At 39.7% G+C, this 20,054-nt stretch overlaps 1 protein-coding gene across 1 annotated transcript in view; it reads left to right on the top strand.

Moving 5' to 3' along the window:
* Positions 1–9,653, top strand: part of LOC139645609 (poly(rC)-binding protein 3) — a 74,537-nt gene extending 64,884 nt beyond the window's left edge. The window contains exons 11-17 of the mRNA XM_071521379.1: positions 302–430; positions 2,444–2,518; positions 3,854–3,895; positions 5,821–5,899; positions 6,945–6,997; positions 7,531–7,700; positions 9,617–9,653. Of these exons, the coding sequence (XP_071377480.1) occupies positions 302–430; positions 2,444–2,518; positions 3,854–3,895; positions 5,821–5,899; positions 6,945–6,997; positions 7,531–7,700; positions 9,617–9,653 (585 nt within the window). The remainder of the gene's footprint in view (positions 1–301; positions 431–2,443; positions 2,519–3,853; positions 3,896–5,820; positions 5,900–6,944; positions 6,998–7,530; positions 7,701–9,616) is intronic.
* Positions 9,654–20,054: the final 10,401 nt, after the last annotated feature.

Raw genomic sequence — 20,054 nt, 5'->3', positions numbered from 1 at the left:
GATCAGATATGAAAAGTGATTTGTACGCTTCAGAAATGATTAATACTAATGTAAAACTCATTAAAGAACATCATGTAAGTTATCAGCTATGATCAGACTTTTACCTGCAAAATTCCAACATTTTCAAGAATGAAAACCCCTGTATTTTTTAATTTGATATGATATGTGTTTATTTTCATTTGTTTATGCAACATGTAGGAATTTCACAATGTGATACCTGCAACTTTCCGTGCACTTTTCTGACCTTTCAACTAACTAAATCCTGTCAACATGCCCCTCAAAGTCCCTTACTCCACTCCAGTCCACAGGGGCCCAGGTTCAGGTGGCAGGGGACATGCTGCCCAACTCCACAGAGCGTGCAGTGACAATCTCCGGGACCCCAGAAGCCATCATCCAGTGTGTCAAACAAATCTGTGTGGTCATGCTGGAGGTAGAGTATGTTGGGACTTGATAAACTGCTTCTAGTAGAAAAGAATAGATCCTTACAATACCCAAACTGAACGATTCTTACCCAACTAGAGACGTACAGGAAATAATACAGTGCTCGTTCAACACCAACAGTTTATCCATTCTTTATATAATGCATGATGCAACAGCGGACACATACCGAGTCCTTCTTTGATACGCTGTCCAGTGTGAGGCTGTCATGGTCGTGTTGGCATTCCAGCACATTTTCCTCCGGCAAGTCACTCATCCACACTGCTGTGGTAGTGTATTTCTGCAAACTAGTTATATTCCCAGTGGTGGAAATACATTGTTTTTAGGATTCAACTTTTTATTAATGGGAATACATTTGCTTTAACTGTAACCCCTTTGTTGTTGACAGATATCTTATCATACTGTGTTTTCCAGATGTAGCTTTTTTTTTAATGAAATTATACATGTACACTACCAGTCAAAAGTTTGGACACACCACATTTCTCTTTATTTTTACTATTTTCCACATTTTTAGAATAATAGTAAAGATATCAAAAATATGAAATAACACAAATGGAATTATGCAGTGACCAAAGAAGTGTTAAACAAATCAAAACTATCTTATATTTTACATTCTTTAAAGTAGCCGCCCTTTGCTGCTTTGATGGCAAGGCAAAGTATGAAAGAAATTCATACACAGGCATCAACTTCACTATTTATATTTGTCTAAGAAACAAATTTCAAGCATTTAAGCATAAGCCTTTAGATCAAAATGGCTTTAAGATGATGAAAAACATAGTGCATTCAATCAGGTGTGTCCAAACTTTTGACTGGTAGTGTATATTTTCTTTTTTCTTTGTCCAGGGAAGACTTATAATTTATGTTCTTCTTCAGCAATGCCCTGCCACACATCCATACAGATGCACACTGTAGCACTTAGAGGAGTCTAGCACAAGGACACCTCCATGGTCGAGTTCGTTAGTCTTTCATTTTCCCTTCCCAGTTTATCCCAGTTGGGGGGGGGATTCTAGCCAGCACCCATCCAATCACAAGCCTACTTGTCTTTAAAGATTAATTCTACTTTATTTGATTATTGGAGAGTGACAGAAGAGATTGGGAGAATGACAAAGGCCAGATTCAAACACAAGATGTTACATGGTATGAGCCTTAGCCAACCCAGATGCCAGGACACCTTCACCTTAACAACACCAGCCTACATCTTGATATCTTGATATTGTATTTGCAGCACGTTCCTAAGTGGACACTCCTCCCACTCTACAGCACAGCTGTGACAAACGCTACAGAGGAAATCTGATTAAGCTTTCTCCACTGTGTTCAGCAGCCTTGTTGCTGCAGCACAGTGTGAATCAATAACTTTGTGCCACTATAGTAAGTTTGCAAAGTGGGGCTCCCCTCCCTGATAATTGAAACTCGCTCCCTGCTGTCTTAGAAGAGACTGCTTGTCTATGTGGCTCTCTGCTCCCATGTATTTTTCACATAGCTGGCATGCTTGCAGAAAAAATAGAGATGTGGTGATGCATTTAATCAGTGATCATCAGGTCTCAGACATATTAGGTCTTTATATCTCGTCTCCATGAATAGAGAGTACTTACACAGTCAAGCTCCATTACTTCTTTCTTATACATTTATAAACAGCAAGATTTTCAGAAGGTGTGAGCAAATTAAAACATGTAGCACAGCAAGGCAGATTGGTACAGAACATCACGTTGCCGTTCTGGTGGTGTGTTGTGGCTCGATGCAGTAAAATGCCTTGATAAATGTAATTATCTACAAGTGTATAAATTAATGATTTTGACTTTATTTATCCGGAGAAGGATTGTGGAGCAAACGTGCTCTTTTTCACCAATGGCCTGCTTCACATTCATACTATACACATTAATTCCCCACATAGGGAAGTACAGGGATGCTATTTTAAACATGTCTGTCTTTCTGTCTCAACCGAAGTAACCACGTCCTGCCTCAGACTAACATTGTCCTCTGCCTTCCTCTCTTCCCCTTCTTCTAGTCCCCACCAAAAGGTGCCACCATTCCTTACCGCCCAAAGCCCGCCTCCACCCCTGTCATTTTTTCAGGTGGCCAGGTAAGAGCTGAGCCGCAGGCAGCGTCCGCAGCCAACCTCAGCCTTTTACTGCAGCATCAGCCACTGCCTGTTAGTGCACCCAGGTTTTCTTACTTTCACATTCACTTGCATGTCACCCCAACCCTCGACAAATAGAGGCCTCTGGGGGGGAACTTGGTTGGCCAGAGGGGAAGGTGAGGGAGGGAACTTGCTGCAAGTCGCTACATAGTGGTTGACTCAGCAACAATGACATTAGTGTCAGCAAGAGTGCAAAGCAAAATACTCACACACCTCCCGGTAATATGGATAATTCATTGCAGACCTGGGCAAAAAGCAGTAAAATACATTTTGAAAATTTGGCAAACAAACAAACAAATATGAGAAACACACATAGCTGCTTATGTTGCAAGTAATGATTCCAATTTTGAGGCTGTTCCAGTGTCTGGAAATACCCAGTAAATGTTAAAGTAAAAGTCCACCCTAAAACACAATCTAAGCCTTTAGACAAAGGACTACATGAGTCCGTTTTGGAATATTTTGAAGAGCCAACATGCAGTTCTACAGACAATCCTAATGATTTAGAGCGTAGAACACATCTGCTCTGTTTAGCTATGAATGTACACAACTCACAGTCTATAGATAATGAGATTTGGAAACGTCACTCATCCGAAGATTATATGGTTCTTTGTTTGTTGTCTTAAATTTATGAACAAAGGAGAGTCAAAGCTGTGGTATCAATAAGCAGCTCTTTCTCAAGCTGTTCCTTCCTTTGTAAACATTGGGAAACATTTGTGCCTGTTCACAAATGTTGAACTGTCCAAGTTCATAAAAATAACATTTGAATTCTGTTTTAGGGTGCAGATTTTAGCTTTGAGTTGCCCAAATGCAGCCCTCCCCAAATTATACTCAAGTCCAATGTATTGATATCCTGTTGCTGGTTGGCACAAAGGCATTATCTTGCTTCACACTCATAGAAGCTGCCCTCTTTACATTGCATTGATTTTATATTCAAACACTGATCACTAAGACTTGCATGTAAGGTCTCATTGCACTCCACATTCCTCTCCATTTAAAATAATATCATATTCTTTTACTGCTTTTGCAGTATCACTTACTCTTTTTGAAAATTATAATATTGAAGATAATATTTTGCAGTTTATTATGGTTTATTACTTTATTACAGTTATTACTTAATCACATTATTTTATCTTAAAGTATAAAACTGATATAATGCAGGTTTTACACAGTCATAGCTTACATTATACAAGCTTCTTTGTTCTCCATAATTTTCTCATTATGTGTAATATATGTGAGATGGTGAAATCTGCTAATTGTTGGATCTCTTCATCCTTCCAGGCCTACACAATTCAGGGACAGTACGCCATACCACACCCAGATGTGAGTTCCCAGTCTCTTGCTAATGAAATCAAAAAATGATAATCAAAAATCATTACTCTTATTCCGTGGTTAATTGCAGACAACTGGTCACATTGACACGCTATCTCTTTTCAAGTTATTTAAAGTCAAGCCATAAATCAAGACTAACAAAATCTGAACTTGATCATTGTCCTTGTGGTTTGAGGTGGACTGCAGCCCAAGCACCGGAAAAAAAGTTCAATATAAAATGTCTCTATCACTAGATCTGGTTGGTAGCAGAACAATGATTGCTGGTGATGATGATAAAGGCAAAGACATTAATGGCAATCTTGATGTGGACACCTCCTAAATTCCAGAGGACCATATATTCTCCATTAATAATTTGACTTCATCTGTCCTTGTCGAGAGAGCATCTCCAGAGCTACCTTGTGTCAGATCCATTAATTCGAAGTTAGGCAGTGATTGATGCCAATGGAGGCGGTGGCTGACGTTACAATCACTCACGTAAAGGCTCAACATCCTCTCCCACCCTCATTAAAACTCCTCTTAAAGGGTGACGAAGGCTCTCAAGCGTCCGTCTCACCCGTTGCTGATGGAAATGATAGACAGCAGGGGAGAGACATCCTCTGACCACGTTCTATATGGGGAAAGTGTGTGTGCTCTGACAGCCGTATGAAAGCCCATTTCACCCAGGCTCTCCATCTCTATCTCTGAGTCTGTATAACAAACTAGAGGGTAACCTGATAATTGGGGGGCAAACATGAATGATGCCATTTTCTTTCCTTTGATTAATACTGTATGACGCAGCAGCTCCAGCTACTTGGCTAGTATTGACGGTATTGACTGGAGCTTTTCCGGCTACAATTGAGCAGCTGTTTTCAGCAGGGTGTTGCGGCGAGAAGTGATAGTTTATGTCCTTGCTGAAATTTGCTATCTATAAAAGTGTAATCAACACAACTCTAGAAACGCTTATCTTGCTCCCACAACTTGTGTTTGCCTAAAGGCTAATGTCCAGACGGGCTTTTGATCTGGCTTTTAGACGTGTGTTTTAGACACAGAGCCATTGTATTCAGTGTTGCTGTTTCTGTGGGTTGTGGGGCATTTACCGTTCTTTTTGACTTGACTAAAGAAATAGAAAATCAGTACATTAAATTATCTCTTTATTTACTGCGCCAACATTTCTGTTTTCTGATTGAATCCGGTGAATGAATGATGATAGGCTGTGTCTGCCTAACCTTTTTTTTTTCTCTGGGTTAGAGACAGAGTTACTCTATAGCCTTTTCTGCTGTCAGTCTTGTCAGCTCTGTGCCTATAAATGAATATATAAAGTAGCCTTTTTATTCTGCCAGGAGTTCAGTTTCCTGATTGAAGCCACTGATTGAAAAAGTAGCTTCAATCAGTGGCTTAAAGATTACCTAAAATCATAGGCCTGAACAGGTTGCCTTGGGTCTTCCTGATTTTTTTTCGGTTGTGTGATGATGTCATCAGCTTAGCCTAGATGAAATTTTGAAAGCAAAATGGTTTGATAGTTTAAGCCGTTATATTGGTCAGCTTCACAGACAAAACAGATGGTGAACTTGAAACCAGCTACAAAGCTAGTTCTCACTTGTTTTCTCATTTTGTGCAAGCAGGTGGGTCAGTTGAGGTTGACTATAAAATTCAAAATAAAAATAACATGAAACTACCTAAAAATTAAGAGGAACATGGTGAAATTAGGAGGAAACAATGAAAAGAAAAATAATCATATCATCTGGCAATTTCTTTCCACATATTGGATGATCTCCCTCTCTCTTTCTCTCTTAGTTTCTCCTTTCTCCTCCACCACCCCGTGTCATGGCCTCCTTCTCCTCACTGTTTCTTCACCACTAGTTTTGGTTGGCTTTATTTCTTGGTGTGACCTATATAACAATAACCTCTTAGCTCTACTTTCCCTCCTAACCCTTCAGCAGTTGACCAAGCTCCACCAGTTGGCTATGCAGCAAACCCCCTTTACCCCTCTCGGACAGACCACCCCTGCTTTCCCTGGTACGTACCCACAATGCCCTTTAGACACTTCCTTCTCTTTGCACCCGTAGAAACATTTTTCTCTTCCCCCCACCTTCCACCTTATCTTCGTTTTGGCGCAGCATGACATGGCCCCGGTGGTTTCCTTCCTTTGAAAACCTTGCTTTTCTTATTTTGTATATACTTTTTTTTTCTCTCGGCTCTGTCTGATATTATGCCAGTGAAAGGCAAAACAAAATTTGACATTGGGCTTCACTTTAAAACAACGTATTCAGAATTATATTACTATTCAGCAACAGGGTGCATCCTTGCTCTAACACATTTTTAGGTTGTTTTACTTTCCATTAAAGATGAAAACCTCCAGTGAAATAGGACAGGCACAGTGCACTATAATAACCAGCAGCATTTCCCCAGCATCTGAATTGGACTGTTTGGCCTGGACTTCAGTGTGATATTTATTCTGCCTGTATCATGTCCTGCATGTGCATTTGTAAAAGACCCAGTGAAGGTCTCATGAATAAAGACAGCTATGTTAGATTCCTTTTTCACCACTGTCATCTACAAGGATGTGACGATTACCATTTCAAACATGACAGGAGTGATTTATTAAATCAACAAGCAGGGGCCGGGCCCCTCGCGAATGTGTCCTCTTTTACATGTTTCAGCCTGCTTTTCCCCCAAATATCCTTCAAAGCACAAACACATGATTTAATGAGGACAAAACTACAGTTTGGATGGATTCAAAGTTCAAAACAAAAACCGTTAGCTTACCATTACAACAGAAAACAACAACAAACAAAATCAGGAACATTTCCTCTTCTTTGGGTCTTTTTTAAAGTTTAAAGGAGTAATGCATTTCAGAATAGGTAAGATCTCTTAATGTATAATCTGTATCTACATGAGATTTAATTCCATCCAATAAGCTTTCTCATAGAGTACTCAAGGGCCTTCAGCCCTAACTTGTGCTACTGTTGAAGTGACTATTTAAATTTAAATCTGTATGTTACCCCCCCCCCCCCCCCCCCCCCACCTCCCATCCCCCCCTTCCCCCTGCTCCCCACTTCAGGTTTGGATGCCAGTCCCCCAGCCAGCACCCATGAGCTCACTATTCCCAATGATGTGAGTAAAGTCGGAAAGACACGACAAAGTCAAGATTTCTTGAACCTTTTTCTTGATGGTGTGGATGGTTGATTGAGGCTATTTGCATCAATTTTTTCTACTCTTCAAATTGTGTGTCAAAATTGTCTGTTGGACTGTTATCATTAGACTGACAAATATGTCTGGCAAATTTAATGTTTAGTTCATCATAAGAAAAGCAGAGAAGACTTTTCCTCCTTTCCTCTCAGACTTATTTTTGTTTTATGGACAAACGATAGACAACACAGTCAACAATGTCTCAAAGACTTCATGTAAATTCTCAATGTGTTGCTAATTCCACAGCAGAATACCCCAATCAGCGGCGCAACTGACCATGCTATTATTATTAATCATACTTACTTTTCCCAAATGATGGGATTCAAATTAACCTGGCCCAGACTATTTCATAACCCAGTGAATTTTTTTTTATGTCAGACAGTCACAGCTCAAATGTATTCACACAACCTACAGATTTCACTGCTTCCTGTTGAAGGATCTCTGCTCTTTTTTCCCAGCTAATAGGCTGCATAATCGGACGCCAGGGAACCAAAATAAATGAGATTCGACAGATGTCTGGAGCGCAGATCAAAATTGCTAACGCCATGGAGGGCTCGTCAGAGCGCCAGATCACCATCACAGGGACCCCTGCTAACATCAGCCTGGCACAGTATCTCATCAATGCCAGGTAACCTTTAGCTCTAACAGCTGGGCCCCAGCACAAACCCAGATAAAAGAAACACCTGAATGAGCATGTTCACAGTGAGCTTCCGAGAAAAGCGCTATCTGCAATTGTGCTGATTAAAAAATAAAGAAATAAATAGATCAAATTCCCTTGCTAGTTTAGTGTTGACACTCTTGACACTGACACTTTGATGAGTCACCATAGGACTCAGCACATGACATCATATCCCTGTCAGATTTTGACAAGAGACAGATAATCTGATTTGAATGTCTGACAAGTAAAATTCAGATGAGTCATTGAAAGCGGCTATTCATGGACTTTTATTGGTATTACGGCTGGCTGCTTCATGTTGTGCTCCTTGTCCAATTTTGCTCCTTATTTCCACCCAAGAATAAGCATTAAAAATGCATTACGTTGGTAAATGGGTGCAATAACAACCATGGGACAAGTAAACTTCTGAGTTGAGCTCTAAGTTGAACGATGCAGAAGCAACTGCACTCAAAATACAAAATACAATGAGACCATTCAGTTTGGAAAGTCCAAGACCACAATATTCATGCTAGAATCTGGAAAACAAGGCAAAAAGTGCATAGAATCAGCAACTCTAATAGCAGGTATTATTGAGATCTAACCTCAGTGTCTCAGGACATAAACCATTTATGTTTTTTAAATGGAGAGGAACTGACTCCAGTGATAAGCTGAAGTCTCTGGAGCCCCAGGGCTGAATAACCAGGGCCTGGGTAGTAAGATACCATACATACCAATAAAATACTGAGGAACACATTTTTCATTTGAATTTTGCTGCTATGCTTCACCACCTCTGTCTCTTTCTTTTCTCTCTATCCACTGAAACCTCTAATTCATTATCAACAAAGAAACACAATTTATTATTATCTACAGCTCTGAAAAAAAAAAAAACTGAACCTCAGGTGTCCACAGGCTGCCTGAACTTCAAAGCCAAATGTTTGTCAGTGTTAGGGCAGAAGAACCCACATACCTGCATCCAGGACTTTGTGTCTTTTGACTTTTTAAAGGAGATTTCAGAGGAGAGTCTGGAGAGAAAACTAATGGCTATTGCTTTCCCACAATTCCAATGGCAGGTTCAGGGACGTGGCTGCCATGTGGAATGACCCCTCATCCATGACAACATCCTGAAGTCACCCCAAATCTGGTTCTGTTGTCAGAAGCTAACATCAAAGCCACCGCCTCACAATTATCCCCTATGTGTTCTCCTGTGGAACTTCCCTAGACCCTCACTGGATTTTCGTAGCACTTGGCTACAAGCCTTTAGCGTTAGACCGAAGGAGACAAATAGTTAAAGTCAAGCTAACAAAGGCGGAATTTGCTTTAAGTTCATGTAGCTAGTGTATAGTTAAGTATTTAAAGCATGCTTATTTCCAAGAATATTGTTGTATTTCTTTTTCTCATCGCTAGGTTAGATGAATTTGCCTATTTAGTCCTGTTGTGTCCTTGTCTGGAAAGAATAAAATTATAAAAAGTGGAAAATTTAAAAAAAAAACAAAGAAAAAAAGCAAAGAAAAAACAGAGACCACCTGACTGCCACTGAGCAATGCTGTTAGAGGGAGGAGTGATGTGATGCCGCTGTCAGGCAACACAGCAATGTCTATGTTGAGCAGAAGCGCATTTCATGACACCATCACTTTTTTTCATTCTGTCCACTGCATGGCTATATAAGGAAGTCGGTAGGTCTTTTCCATGAAGAGGTACAATGAAAGTACATTGTCAAATCTGTGATAAAGACAGGCGCCAGCACAAAACTCTAGCACAAAGACCAGCCATTGCTGCATAACTTTCACTTTCATGCGAAAGTTTCTATTTCACAGTTGTTTTATTTTCTCTATGTCTATCTTTTCCTCCCCCTCCCCCTGCTCCCCCCCCTCCTCCCCAAACTGTTTTAGGCTGACGTCTGAAGTCACTGGAATGGGCACACTCTAATTTCTACCCATCTTCCCTCACTGCATCACATGACCCTTGAGCAAATGGCAATGCACCTAGTTTATTTATTTCTCTGTATTTGACTGTCCTGACTTTTAAGTGACTTCAACTTTTATAATTTCTAGTATTTACTGTAAACATGTATACCTGCACTACACTAGGATTCTCCTCACCTATCCGAAACCCTGCTGTTTCTGTTTTGAAAGGACACTTTACTTTTTTGACACTCTAGTACCTTTCATGGCATCTCATGCACTTCGCTGCGACTTTGTTTTGCCTCATCTTTTAACGCATTACTTTACTTTATTACTTTAATTTTCTACTTGTATTTTTTCACCTGAAAGTGGTTTAGACAATTTTAACTAGGTTGCAACCTCACTCACTCAACATAGCATAAATAAATAATACATTTTATTTATTTATTTTTTCAAAATTGATAGGTTGCATCCTTGTCTCTGTAATATTTTGATACATGATACATTCCATAGTTAGTCTATCACCTGTGTGTCAATGGAATACTAAATGAAAAAGTTAAGGCAGATACTTTCAACCAGATATTTTATTCTGGTCTATTTCACACTAATTTCATGATTGATGAAATAAGTGTTTTGTGTTGGTACACCTCTAGACATTAAGTCTGCCTGCCTTTTTGAATGCACTGTATGTATGTACAGTATAGTTTGTCCTGCATGATGCACAGAACTCAGCAGCCATCACTGCATTTCAAACTCATTTTCAAATCTAAAGGGTAAAACTAAGATGGAATAGCCAAAATGAGCAGAATGAAACAGTGAACAGTTAATTGATGGCTTGGACGTGTCGCCCTGGGTCTAATCTGAAATGGCACCAAGGGTACAGGCCGATAAACATCCCCTCTGACGCAAAAATATCTGTCTTTCCTAGTTTCATTTGAGAGCCGTCACAAAGGTTTGATGGAAGAATGAAAATAAGTCATGAAAATGGCTGCATCTAAGAGGGAAATCCAAATGCATGCTATAAATCGATCCCATTTTATTCACCTACACTGCAAACATATATCCGTGTTCTTTATGCTACCACCATTAGCAGCTGCATTTGAGTAGCACAGACCACACTGTAAGGTTTGAAAAATGAAACATGTATATTTGCACCCACATGTAGGCATGCAAATGGGGAGGTTTGAATGCAGTAACCATAAAATACCATGCATTCACTACCTATTCATCTGTGACATGTTTTTGCTCGACTTGTTGAGTACTATTCTGAGAATCCCATTTGAGCTACTGAGCCAAGAAAGCTTGCAGCGTATTCAAGGTTTCAAGAGTGTCAAAGGGCTGAAAAGCTCCTGAGAAGCAAAATTGTTTGCAGCCATTCAGTTATTTTTCAGCTCTTCTCTCACAGAAGCCTGTTAAATACATTGTTTTCTAGGCAGCAGACCATTCAAAATACACTAAATGCAGTATGTTTCCAGTGTCGGCCTCGCCATATATAAAACGTTGGAAACATAATTTTTAGATTAGTATCCTTAATGAACCAACTGTTGGTTTCACAGGCAAGGTCAGCTCATCAAGCTATTAACAAGTCTAATCATATTTGCCTGATTTTATGAACCTAGAAATAACCATCTGCAGTAGCCCCGCCACCTGACTCCTCCCTGCTCCCACCAGGTTGTATCTGGTTCAGCTGTTAGCTTGTCTCCCCTATATATGGGCACCGAACCAGTGGCCCTGACACTGAAACTAAAGCTGATTGTATTTCTACATTTCTTTTTACTTCTAACATATACGACACGTATATGTCGTATATACATTATCCTTAATTATGTCTGTGTAATCAGGTACTTGAATGAGTACAGAAGATTATTGTTGGAACTGATTATTTATTGAAAGATTATGACGTGTACAGGGATGGGTAGGTTACTGTAATCTGTTACAGATTACCTTCTTAAAATTGTAATCCATAGTGTATTTACACTAGATTACTCAAACTGTCATGTAATCTGATTACTTTCCATTACTTTTAGATTTCCTTCCCATCAAAACTGATAGACTATGTGAAATAAATCAAGACTTTTCTGTAGAATCTGTAAAAGTAAGAATAGATTACTTTATTAGTATCATCAACCATTATTTCAAGATGTATAAAATGATCTATGCTATCCATTTATATCTATGAGCTCACAGTCAATCCAATCTTCCAATCTTCAAACATGGCTCAGAGTAATCCAACAAGTATGCTCCATGCATCTTTAATCTGATGGCTGTGTTTTAACTGGTAACGGTTACTTCTTCAGACTACCGAAATCTAATTACTGTTACACAATGTAATGAGTTTTGTATAGTTGGAGTTTGGAGGAATCTTATTTTGCAGCTTAGGTTCAGGTACTTGACTAGGTACAGTGGATTTTTGCTATAATTGATTCTAGGTTATGTCATTGCCAATAATAGGTTTTTGGTAAAACAATGCTGCTTTACATCAAATTTACATTTGTACAAATGTGAATCTGTACATTAGTATTCTCTTCTAATGATAGCTGATACAGCACACATGTTTCTTAAGGTGTAATTCAATGACTTGGCATCATGTACAGAATCTGATGTGCATTCTTATAGTGATTTAAAGCTTTAGTAAACTGGCATTGTGTATGTCAGGGGTTCAGACCAGGATCCCTTCTTGGGACTCAATACATACTAGAACTGTTAACACAAACAAGTGGTGTGTGTTATTTCAGGTTGGTATGATTTGTTTGAAATGTAATGCTAAGAAGCCCCAGCAGAGAGGCAAGCCTTTCTGCTGAGGCACGCTGACTTACAGAAATGTAATGTAAATGATGGCCTGATATAACTTACTCAATATGATAATCATTAGTATTATTCTTACTAATACTAGAATGTCTTTCAACTTGCAAAACAAACAATAGACTGAAGTATATCCAAACCATGCAAATGATCTTCAGCGGTGTAGCATGCGATTTCTCCTGCCCACACAGAGCTCCATAATGGTCGTGTTTGTAGGTTCAAAGAGTCTGCCGGCTCACCGCTGGCAGACCAACAAAGATGCAGGCATGCTACTTCAAAGTACGACTGGCTTGGAACCATCTCAGTTGTCTTTTTGATTCTGTTTCATACTGCTGTTCTTCAAATTCACGGCATCGCTCATGTACTCATGATCATCCCAGTCACACAATGCTGCGGGACTCAGAAACACCTCTTGTTTTTGAGCACGACAAACTTGCGTTGCATTTGTCATTTTGTCCATACATGAACACTTTTTTTTTTATTTCATTTTTTTGTTATTGTGCTAGAGCAGCAAAAAATTAAAGGTTTGTGTTGAGGTGATGTAAATGATGCTGTTTGAGAAAATGAGTCTGATGTTTAAGTTTGATCATTTGCTGCTTGCAGGTCTGTATTAGATTTAATTTATTGAGGTTGACTCTGAAATGTTTTGTAAACGGGAGAGAATAAAGTTTGTGTTTCTTTTTCCCTTGACCATGTCATCTTTGTTGTTGGAAATGTTGCTTCACTATTAAGAGTATTTTGAATTCTACAATGTGTAGTAGATTCACATTTACGATTAACAAACAACTTACAAGATACTAAAAGGTACACCTACTACCTATATAAATTAATTTATCACACCATTAAAACAAATTCTGGTACATTTTTGTGGCTACTGGAGAGCTAAGAGTCCTTGTTTGACAAAGGAATTACAGTTTAGACACTGCACACTAGATCCTCTATATTTTTTAGATATTGAATGATTCAATTTATTTTTCAAAATGAATGTAAAGCATTTTAGAAACCAGACTGTAGCTATTCCTTTGCTCTTCTATTTCTGCCAGTAGAGGGCATCGAGTATTTGAGGATCAGCGTCATTCAAATTCACTCTGAGATCCAATGTAGTAATTGTCATTTCAGCAATAATTAGATCTATTCTGATTTAATGCAATAATGAAATAATGTGATAATTAATTGATAATTTCAGCAGGGTGAGTGCTTGCCGACATGAGTAGTGTGAACCTGGGTCCGCTGTTTAATGGCCGATCTTTCTAACAATTCCCACCCCATCTATACTGAGATGTTGAATATTGGGTCCATCTGGATGTGACTGAGTCCAAATAGGACCACCCACATGAAGAAAACCCTGCATGAGGTCAATTATACAATACTTATGCACAACTGAATGAGCAGAAAATGGAGCCAACAGCTACTGTAGATTGCCTTGAATTGCAAGCTGCAGACAAGCTTTATGGCATTGAACAAGATAATTGATTGTTAGGCTGAAGGCATTATTTCCCGTGAATGACCTAAATTTCAAATCTCCTCTGTGATTGGCTCATGCAGCACTCAGAGGAAGCAGTTTCCCAGCAAGAGCCAAATGTTCACCTCGGTGTTTCAGCAGTCCTCATCCAAATGAAAGTTAGACCAAAACCAAATGGCTGTGCAGAAGCTGGAAAGGTGGCAATTACATTTTTCACACACATCAACACACTAACATATGTCAGAGGTAGTCTTGTAAAAGAGATGAGTGCACTTTTAGAATCAGTGGAGATAAATTGTCAATGTGCTTTTGACTAAAAGCTTAGCTGACAACAGACAGGAACATATTTTTAGCTAAAATAATGATATAATCTATGTTTGGCTCTGAAAGTGACATTAAATGACAAAAAGAGAAAAAGGGCCATGCGAGAACTTGCTCACCTCACCCAAATTGGCATACACTTCCCAGATTGTATGACACAATTTACTGTTAATAGTAATAACGGTAATAATAGCATTGACCTAAGACACCATAGGAGCTCCAGTTTTTACTGCTTTCCTGCTGAACTGCTGCTGCACTGTGGCTCCGTCCTCAAGAGGATAGTTCTGGTGGAGAGACATTATAGCTTTGTGTTACAGTATAATAATTTGGGCCTATACTGTTTGACATTAAAAGGAATAATTAGCCACAATACTACTGCAGCATAAAAAGGGGGACTTATACAGCGCCTACCACTCTACGTGTTAATTCCATCTAAAAGAGTCACGGCTGTTAATTGGACATGACTATGTTGTGGTCTGACATTCGAGTGGATTGTGTGCACGAGGGACCGAGTCAGGGGAGACGCCAATGTCCACAGGCATGTTCCAAATTAACATCGCCACCCTTGGGGGGCGACAAGAGGTCACCTTGTATACAGCTCTCCCATCAGTCCTCATGAAATCTTTCACGCCTGGAAATGTGCCCAATTTAAAGCACCTCCTGATTGCTCTCCCAAAGTCCCCGAATGCATTTAGAGGCACATTCACCGAGTCTAAATAAGGAGACATAATCCTTGTGCTAAACAATTGGCAACCTTGCCAGGAAAACAAGAAGCTCCAAATTACATATACTGAGACGACTTTGGTGTTAAATCCACACAATGGTCAGAGATGCTTGCTTGCTGCATCAAGACATTTCAGGTAAGTTGTACATCACAGTAATGTACAGTAATTTGAAATTCATCATTGTATTGTCCTATGCAGTAAATCCCACCCACATGGCACTCCAAGCTGGTTAAAACAAACACTAGGAATTATTTGCAAATGTTATGTAACCCCAGGTCTGAAGGTTAGGAGGAAAGAGATTCAAATATGTTAACTGTGTCCATTCCAAGTTTAGACAATAGCAGGAAATCATTTGAAAGACAATTTAGTATATCTTCTGTGCTTAACAGTTTATCTGATTTGATCTGATTTATTCTGATGTGGTAAATCTTGCCCATCTGGTATTCCATGCAGGGTAAAACAAACTCTGGTTGAAGTTTTGCTAATTAGTTAAATCAGCTGGTATAGCGTTTGGTTGGAATTAAAACCTCCTACTCTTTCCTGGCTCTCGATGGTACATAGCTGGTGACTACTGCATTAAGTCACTGTGGACAGATGGGCCATAGATAAACACTTGGGAACTCTGTCTGCTCATATCGCAGCCGGAAAGCAGGAAAAGAAAAACCTTGTAACTCCAATTTTGGTGAGGATTTTCTTGGCTCTTTATAGGGAGAGAAAGTTTATGGTCCTTGGACCCATGAAACCCACTCTAAACTATGGCTGAATTTTCAAAAACACATGGTGGTCAATATGAATAAATTCTTGAAATGAAGACTTTTTGAAGGTACAAAGTTTTCATCTGGCGGCGGCGATATAGTTTCAAGCCTCATTGTGCCAGTGGGATTTACTAGTGGGATCCACTGGTTCCCTCTATATTCTCGTCCCCATTATCTGGCCTCATAGTGATCGCCTGTCCTCCCACTACCTTATTCAGATCGTCAGCACTCAATTAGACCTGGAAAAAGAACAAGCTGAAAAAAGGCCTCTGACGCTAAAGATGGAGTGAAATTGGGTTTTCGCGGCTGGTGAGCCAACATCAATCATTTTAAAAGACTGTTTTTTCCTTAACAGATATGGTTATTCACTGTGGACCTTCTCTTTAAAAGATTCCTTGGCTGTTTACTAAGGTTTCTATTTATGCCTCCTCCGTTTCAGAACTTGTTTACCTTTCTTTTGGATCATTTCATCACTATTAATGTCATACTATCAATATAAGACAGCCTTCAAAGGCAAAAAAAAAAATGGTAACAACTTTCCAAAAGTAAGAACCTATGAAGACCTAAATGTGATATATAAGCAGTGATGCTCTCATCATACGACCGACACCTGAGCATTCGAACATGGCAACCAATTTGCACTGACATTTGCAGACGGCAGAAGTCCTTTGAGGAATGCTTTCGACCCATTTATAATTAAAAACACACAGTGCGATCAATGTCCCCAGCTCTCCTTAAAGGCCTTTAGCTGGTGATGGTGGTGGCAGTGTCATTACTGGCGGGTGTCAATAAAATGACAGGTAGACACAGATAAGGAGAGATTAGCCAGTCATCAGAGGAGGATGCTGAGGACGTCATTTATGTTTCTTCCCTATTCAAACTATGTAATTACCGATAGATAATTTGATAGATCCCGTGGTCCACCTTATGGAATTTCATCTTTCATGAAGGGAAAATTACTTCAAACGTTTTCCTGCTATAGACCATTTGCCTGCTGTCCCTCAAAATAGACACAGCTCTCCTAAGTAGTCTCAGAGCAAAGAGCAAGGCATGCTGGGTAGGAAGTGAATCCACCCTTGGGTTTAGATTAGTTCGTTCTTATGTGTCATAAAACTGTGTGTAAGGAATGCAATTAGGTACTTTACCTTATGAATCATTCATGGTCTTATAGGGGACTTTGGGGCAACAGATGTCTATTTACAGACTTTATTTGTGTTATTATGTGTATATGGAAGGTGATGAGTCTTCAATATGAACGACTAACCAGCACAGCGATATTCACAGCATACGTTTATTTCAAACTGACTGGTAAAAGTAGAATGGCCTGTAATTATAAGTCATTATTTGTAATTTGTAATTAGATTTACATTTTGTAATTTAGATGTAACTGTGTTGAATATTCATTAAATGATTGTCTAGGTTGATTGTCTGGTGCCATTTCTTTCTCCTTTAGTTTGGTATTCCTTGAAGTCGGTACAGTGCAAATTTATTCAGATGAATAAGGCTGCACTGTGCCTTTTATCATCTATTTGATTGCCTGTATGAGAAACCTTACAAGTGGTGCTGCTCCTCGCAGGTTCTTGGTTTAAGAGCAGGAGTTTGTATGACTTAATTCATTTGAGGTTGTTCTTTCCTCCTGTTCAGGAGCAAATCTGCTATTCTGTGTTCCAAGACATTGAAATCACCTTGACCCCGATGTGGGATTCATTTTGATTGGCCACACATTCAGCCCACACAAATGATGCTCTAATTTCCAGGACTGGCTGGGCATCGTGTCGCCTACGCCAAACTTACCCTCTGCTGCTGGCCTTGCTTTGCTGCCTGTCTATCTTTGGGGAATGAGTGTGACAACACCACTTGTCTTCTGAATGCAACAATGAACAGAAATGTCAGGCTGATCAGAATCAGAATCGCTTTAATCACCAAGCACAACAAATGTACAGGAATTTATCTTGGTAACATTTGTGCAGAAACATATTGACAAGTTACAGAGTGTTGACAATGCAAGACATGCTATTGACTTATACAGTACATATCACCCCACATACTGTAGCCTATATACATTACACATTATTTATAAGATATTAAAGAACGATGTGGTACGATGGCTGGTGAAGCAGAATAAATCATATTCCGCAGGCCTACTTCCTGCCACGCATCAGTACAGCCACTGTTTCACTACAACTCAGCTTGTCATACACAAACTTCTAGATGTATTACAGCGGCTAATCAGACAGTTACACCCCACTTCCCCGCCTGTGGATGCCATTAGCTGCCAGTGCTTTTCTTCCTTGGCCGCTGCTACAGTAAGAGCACTGGTAATTGTGATGAATTGTTTTAGACAATACACTCCGCTAATCAGTATCTTGCCCCTTCAAAAGGAGATGGATTTACTTTGTCACCAAGGTGATGCGCTTGAATAAATAAGTAGGCGACAAGAGGTGGAATTCACTCGGGACAGCTGACATGTGTAATTTGTCTGTTAAGGATTTCAGAGCATTTGGGGATTCAATATGAAGGAGATGAGCAGGAAGAGAGGGGGAAAGGCCGCTATCTTTGTGCACAACTGGACCTGGGTTTTTCCCATGGTTAATGCCTGCTGAGTAATATCTACCATGCCAAACTCTGATACTCCACACACACACACACACACACACACACACACACACACACCATACCACACCTCACTCCTTAATCTTCAGTGTCACAACCAGCCATGCATCAGAGGGCCACCTCCCTTGGCTCTTGGCAGAGTTGGATGAATGTGTTTTGTGTTTAGAGCTGTTATTAGTTGTCCCTGGGGCAATTACACGCTGGGACCAGTCAGATTTGTCCTAAACTTTGCATAATATAAATAGATGGTGATCATTAGAAACACTTCACCAGAGTGTTCATCATGGATAAGTGGTGGAATAATGCCATCTTATTCACTGTATCCCACCGACCAGCCACACACCCTGCAAAAAATGCATTTAGGACAGAACGCATTTTTGTCTGGAAAGAAAAGCCTGACATAAGGAAATTCCTACTGTGACATTAATCACAATACATTGATATGAAGATAAACTTAGCGCCGTTACAGAAGAATAGCCACTTTCTCCCTTCCACCCAGTTTCTCTGCCTTGTTCCTTAAATTGATAGAGGAAGGTTAGCACAAGTCGCTGACGTGGAAAACCTGCTGCTTCTTTTTGGCAGCAAATGCGTTGGCATTTCTATGGCTCCCATAACAGCTTTGCCCCAAACTCCTGACCTGGGTTTTCTTTTATCTGAATGTCACAGTCCTGCTATTTTGTCCTTTTGTAAAGTGTGTGTTTTGGCACAGTGAGACTAGCAAGAATCCCTATTATGATCCTTTATTCAGTCAGACAAAGGGCAAAATTTGTGTGTGCACATGCTTGTGTGTGTGTGTGTGTGCATTTGACCTCACACAGCAAACACAACAGACAACAATCTGAGGATAAAATCACTTTTCCAACTACTCCTGCTGTTTCTGAACCATGTCCGCGGCTGCAGCAATTTGTATTCAGCGTACGTTTTTTTGTGCTAATTCATTCTAATTTAGCATATTTATCGCTGTTGGAGTGCCCCTTTGTTATGACTAAGTGAATGAAGGATGGGTGATGATTAGGTGCTGTGCTTGGTATACAAAGGAAGCGCCCTGTTTGTGCTTATTAAAATAATCCTGTGTTCCAGTCGAGCCAGCAAACTCTGCATGTAAGCGATTTAGCCAGATTGAAATTCAGAATTGCTCTCTCTGCCTGGAGCTGCCCTGCCTCTCAGTATAATGACACCCAGTTTTACATGTCACCAGTCTTTGGGTCTTATTATTGGTCTTCGTAGCACATAAAGTGGTTTTACAGCATAAGTTGTCCCTGCCAAATTGGTATTTATGGATCATTTTAATGTTTCCCCGTCCTTGAACGCGCCTTACTTACAGTGTGGTCATGACGCATCACTAAGGTGTGTTTAAAGTCTCATAGCTGCTTCGACGCCAGACTATGTATTTTCTGCCTATAAAATGTGTGTAAGGTAACCAATTTTACATAGCTTAAACATCACATGGATCTTGGTAAATTTCATTATCCAAGCAGGGAAATTCATTTTGCTCAGTGCATGACAGACAGGACTTGCCTATGCTGTATAAGGCAGATAGGTAAATTCAGAAATGCACACCCTCTTATCTAAATACTTGCATTCTCACGCTCACACACTACCGCCAGTACACAATAACAAGAAGAGGAAGCAGCAATCTCTATTCATAAATGATTGAGCTACATAATACTGCCACAGTTTGACCCTTCTTTATCAGTGTCTGGTCATTTAATTTAGATATCATGTACCACCTGTAAACACTGTCAAAT

This window comes from Centroberyx affinis, unplaced genomic scaffold (assembly GCF_046629955.1).
Source record: "Centroberyx affinis isolate AG114_WGS23_722 - 3 ecotype Tasmania unplaced genomic scaffold, CSIRO-AGI_Caff_v1 ptg000886l_1, whole genome shotgun sequence".
Lineage (NCBI taxonomy): Eukaryota > Metazoa > Chordata > Actinopteri > Beryciformes > Berycidae > Centroberyx > Centroberyx affinis.
Note: the sequence above shows the minus strand (reverse complement) of the source record. Positions and strands in the feature narration are given on the sequence as shown.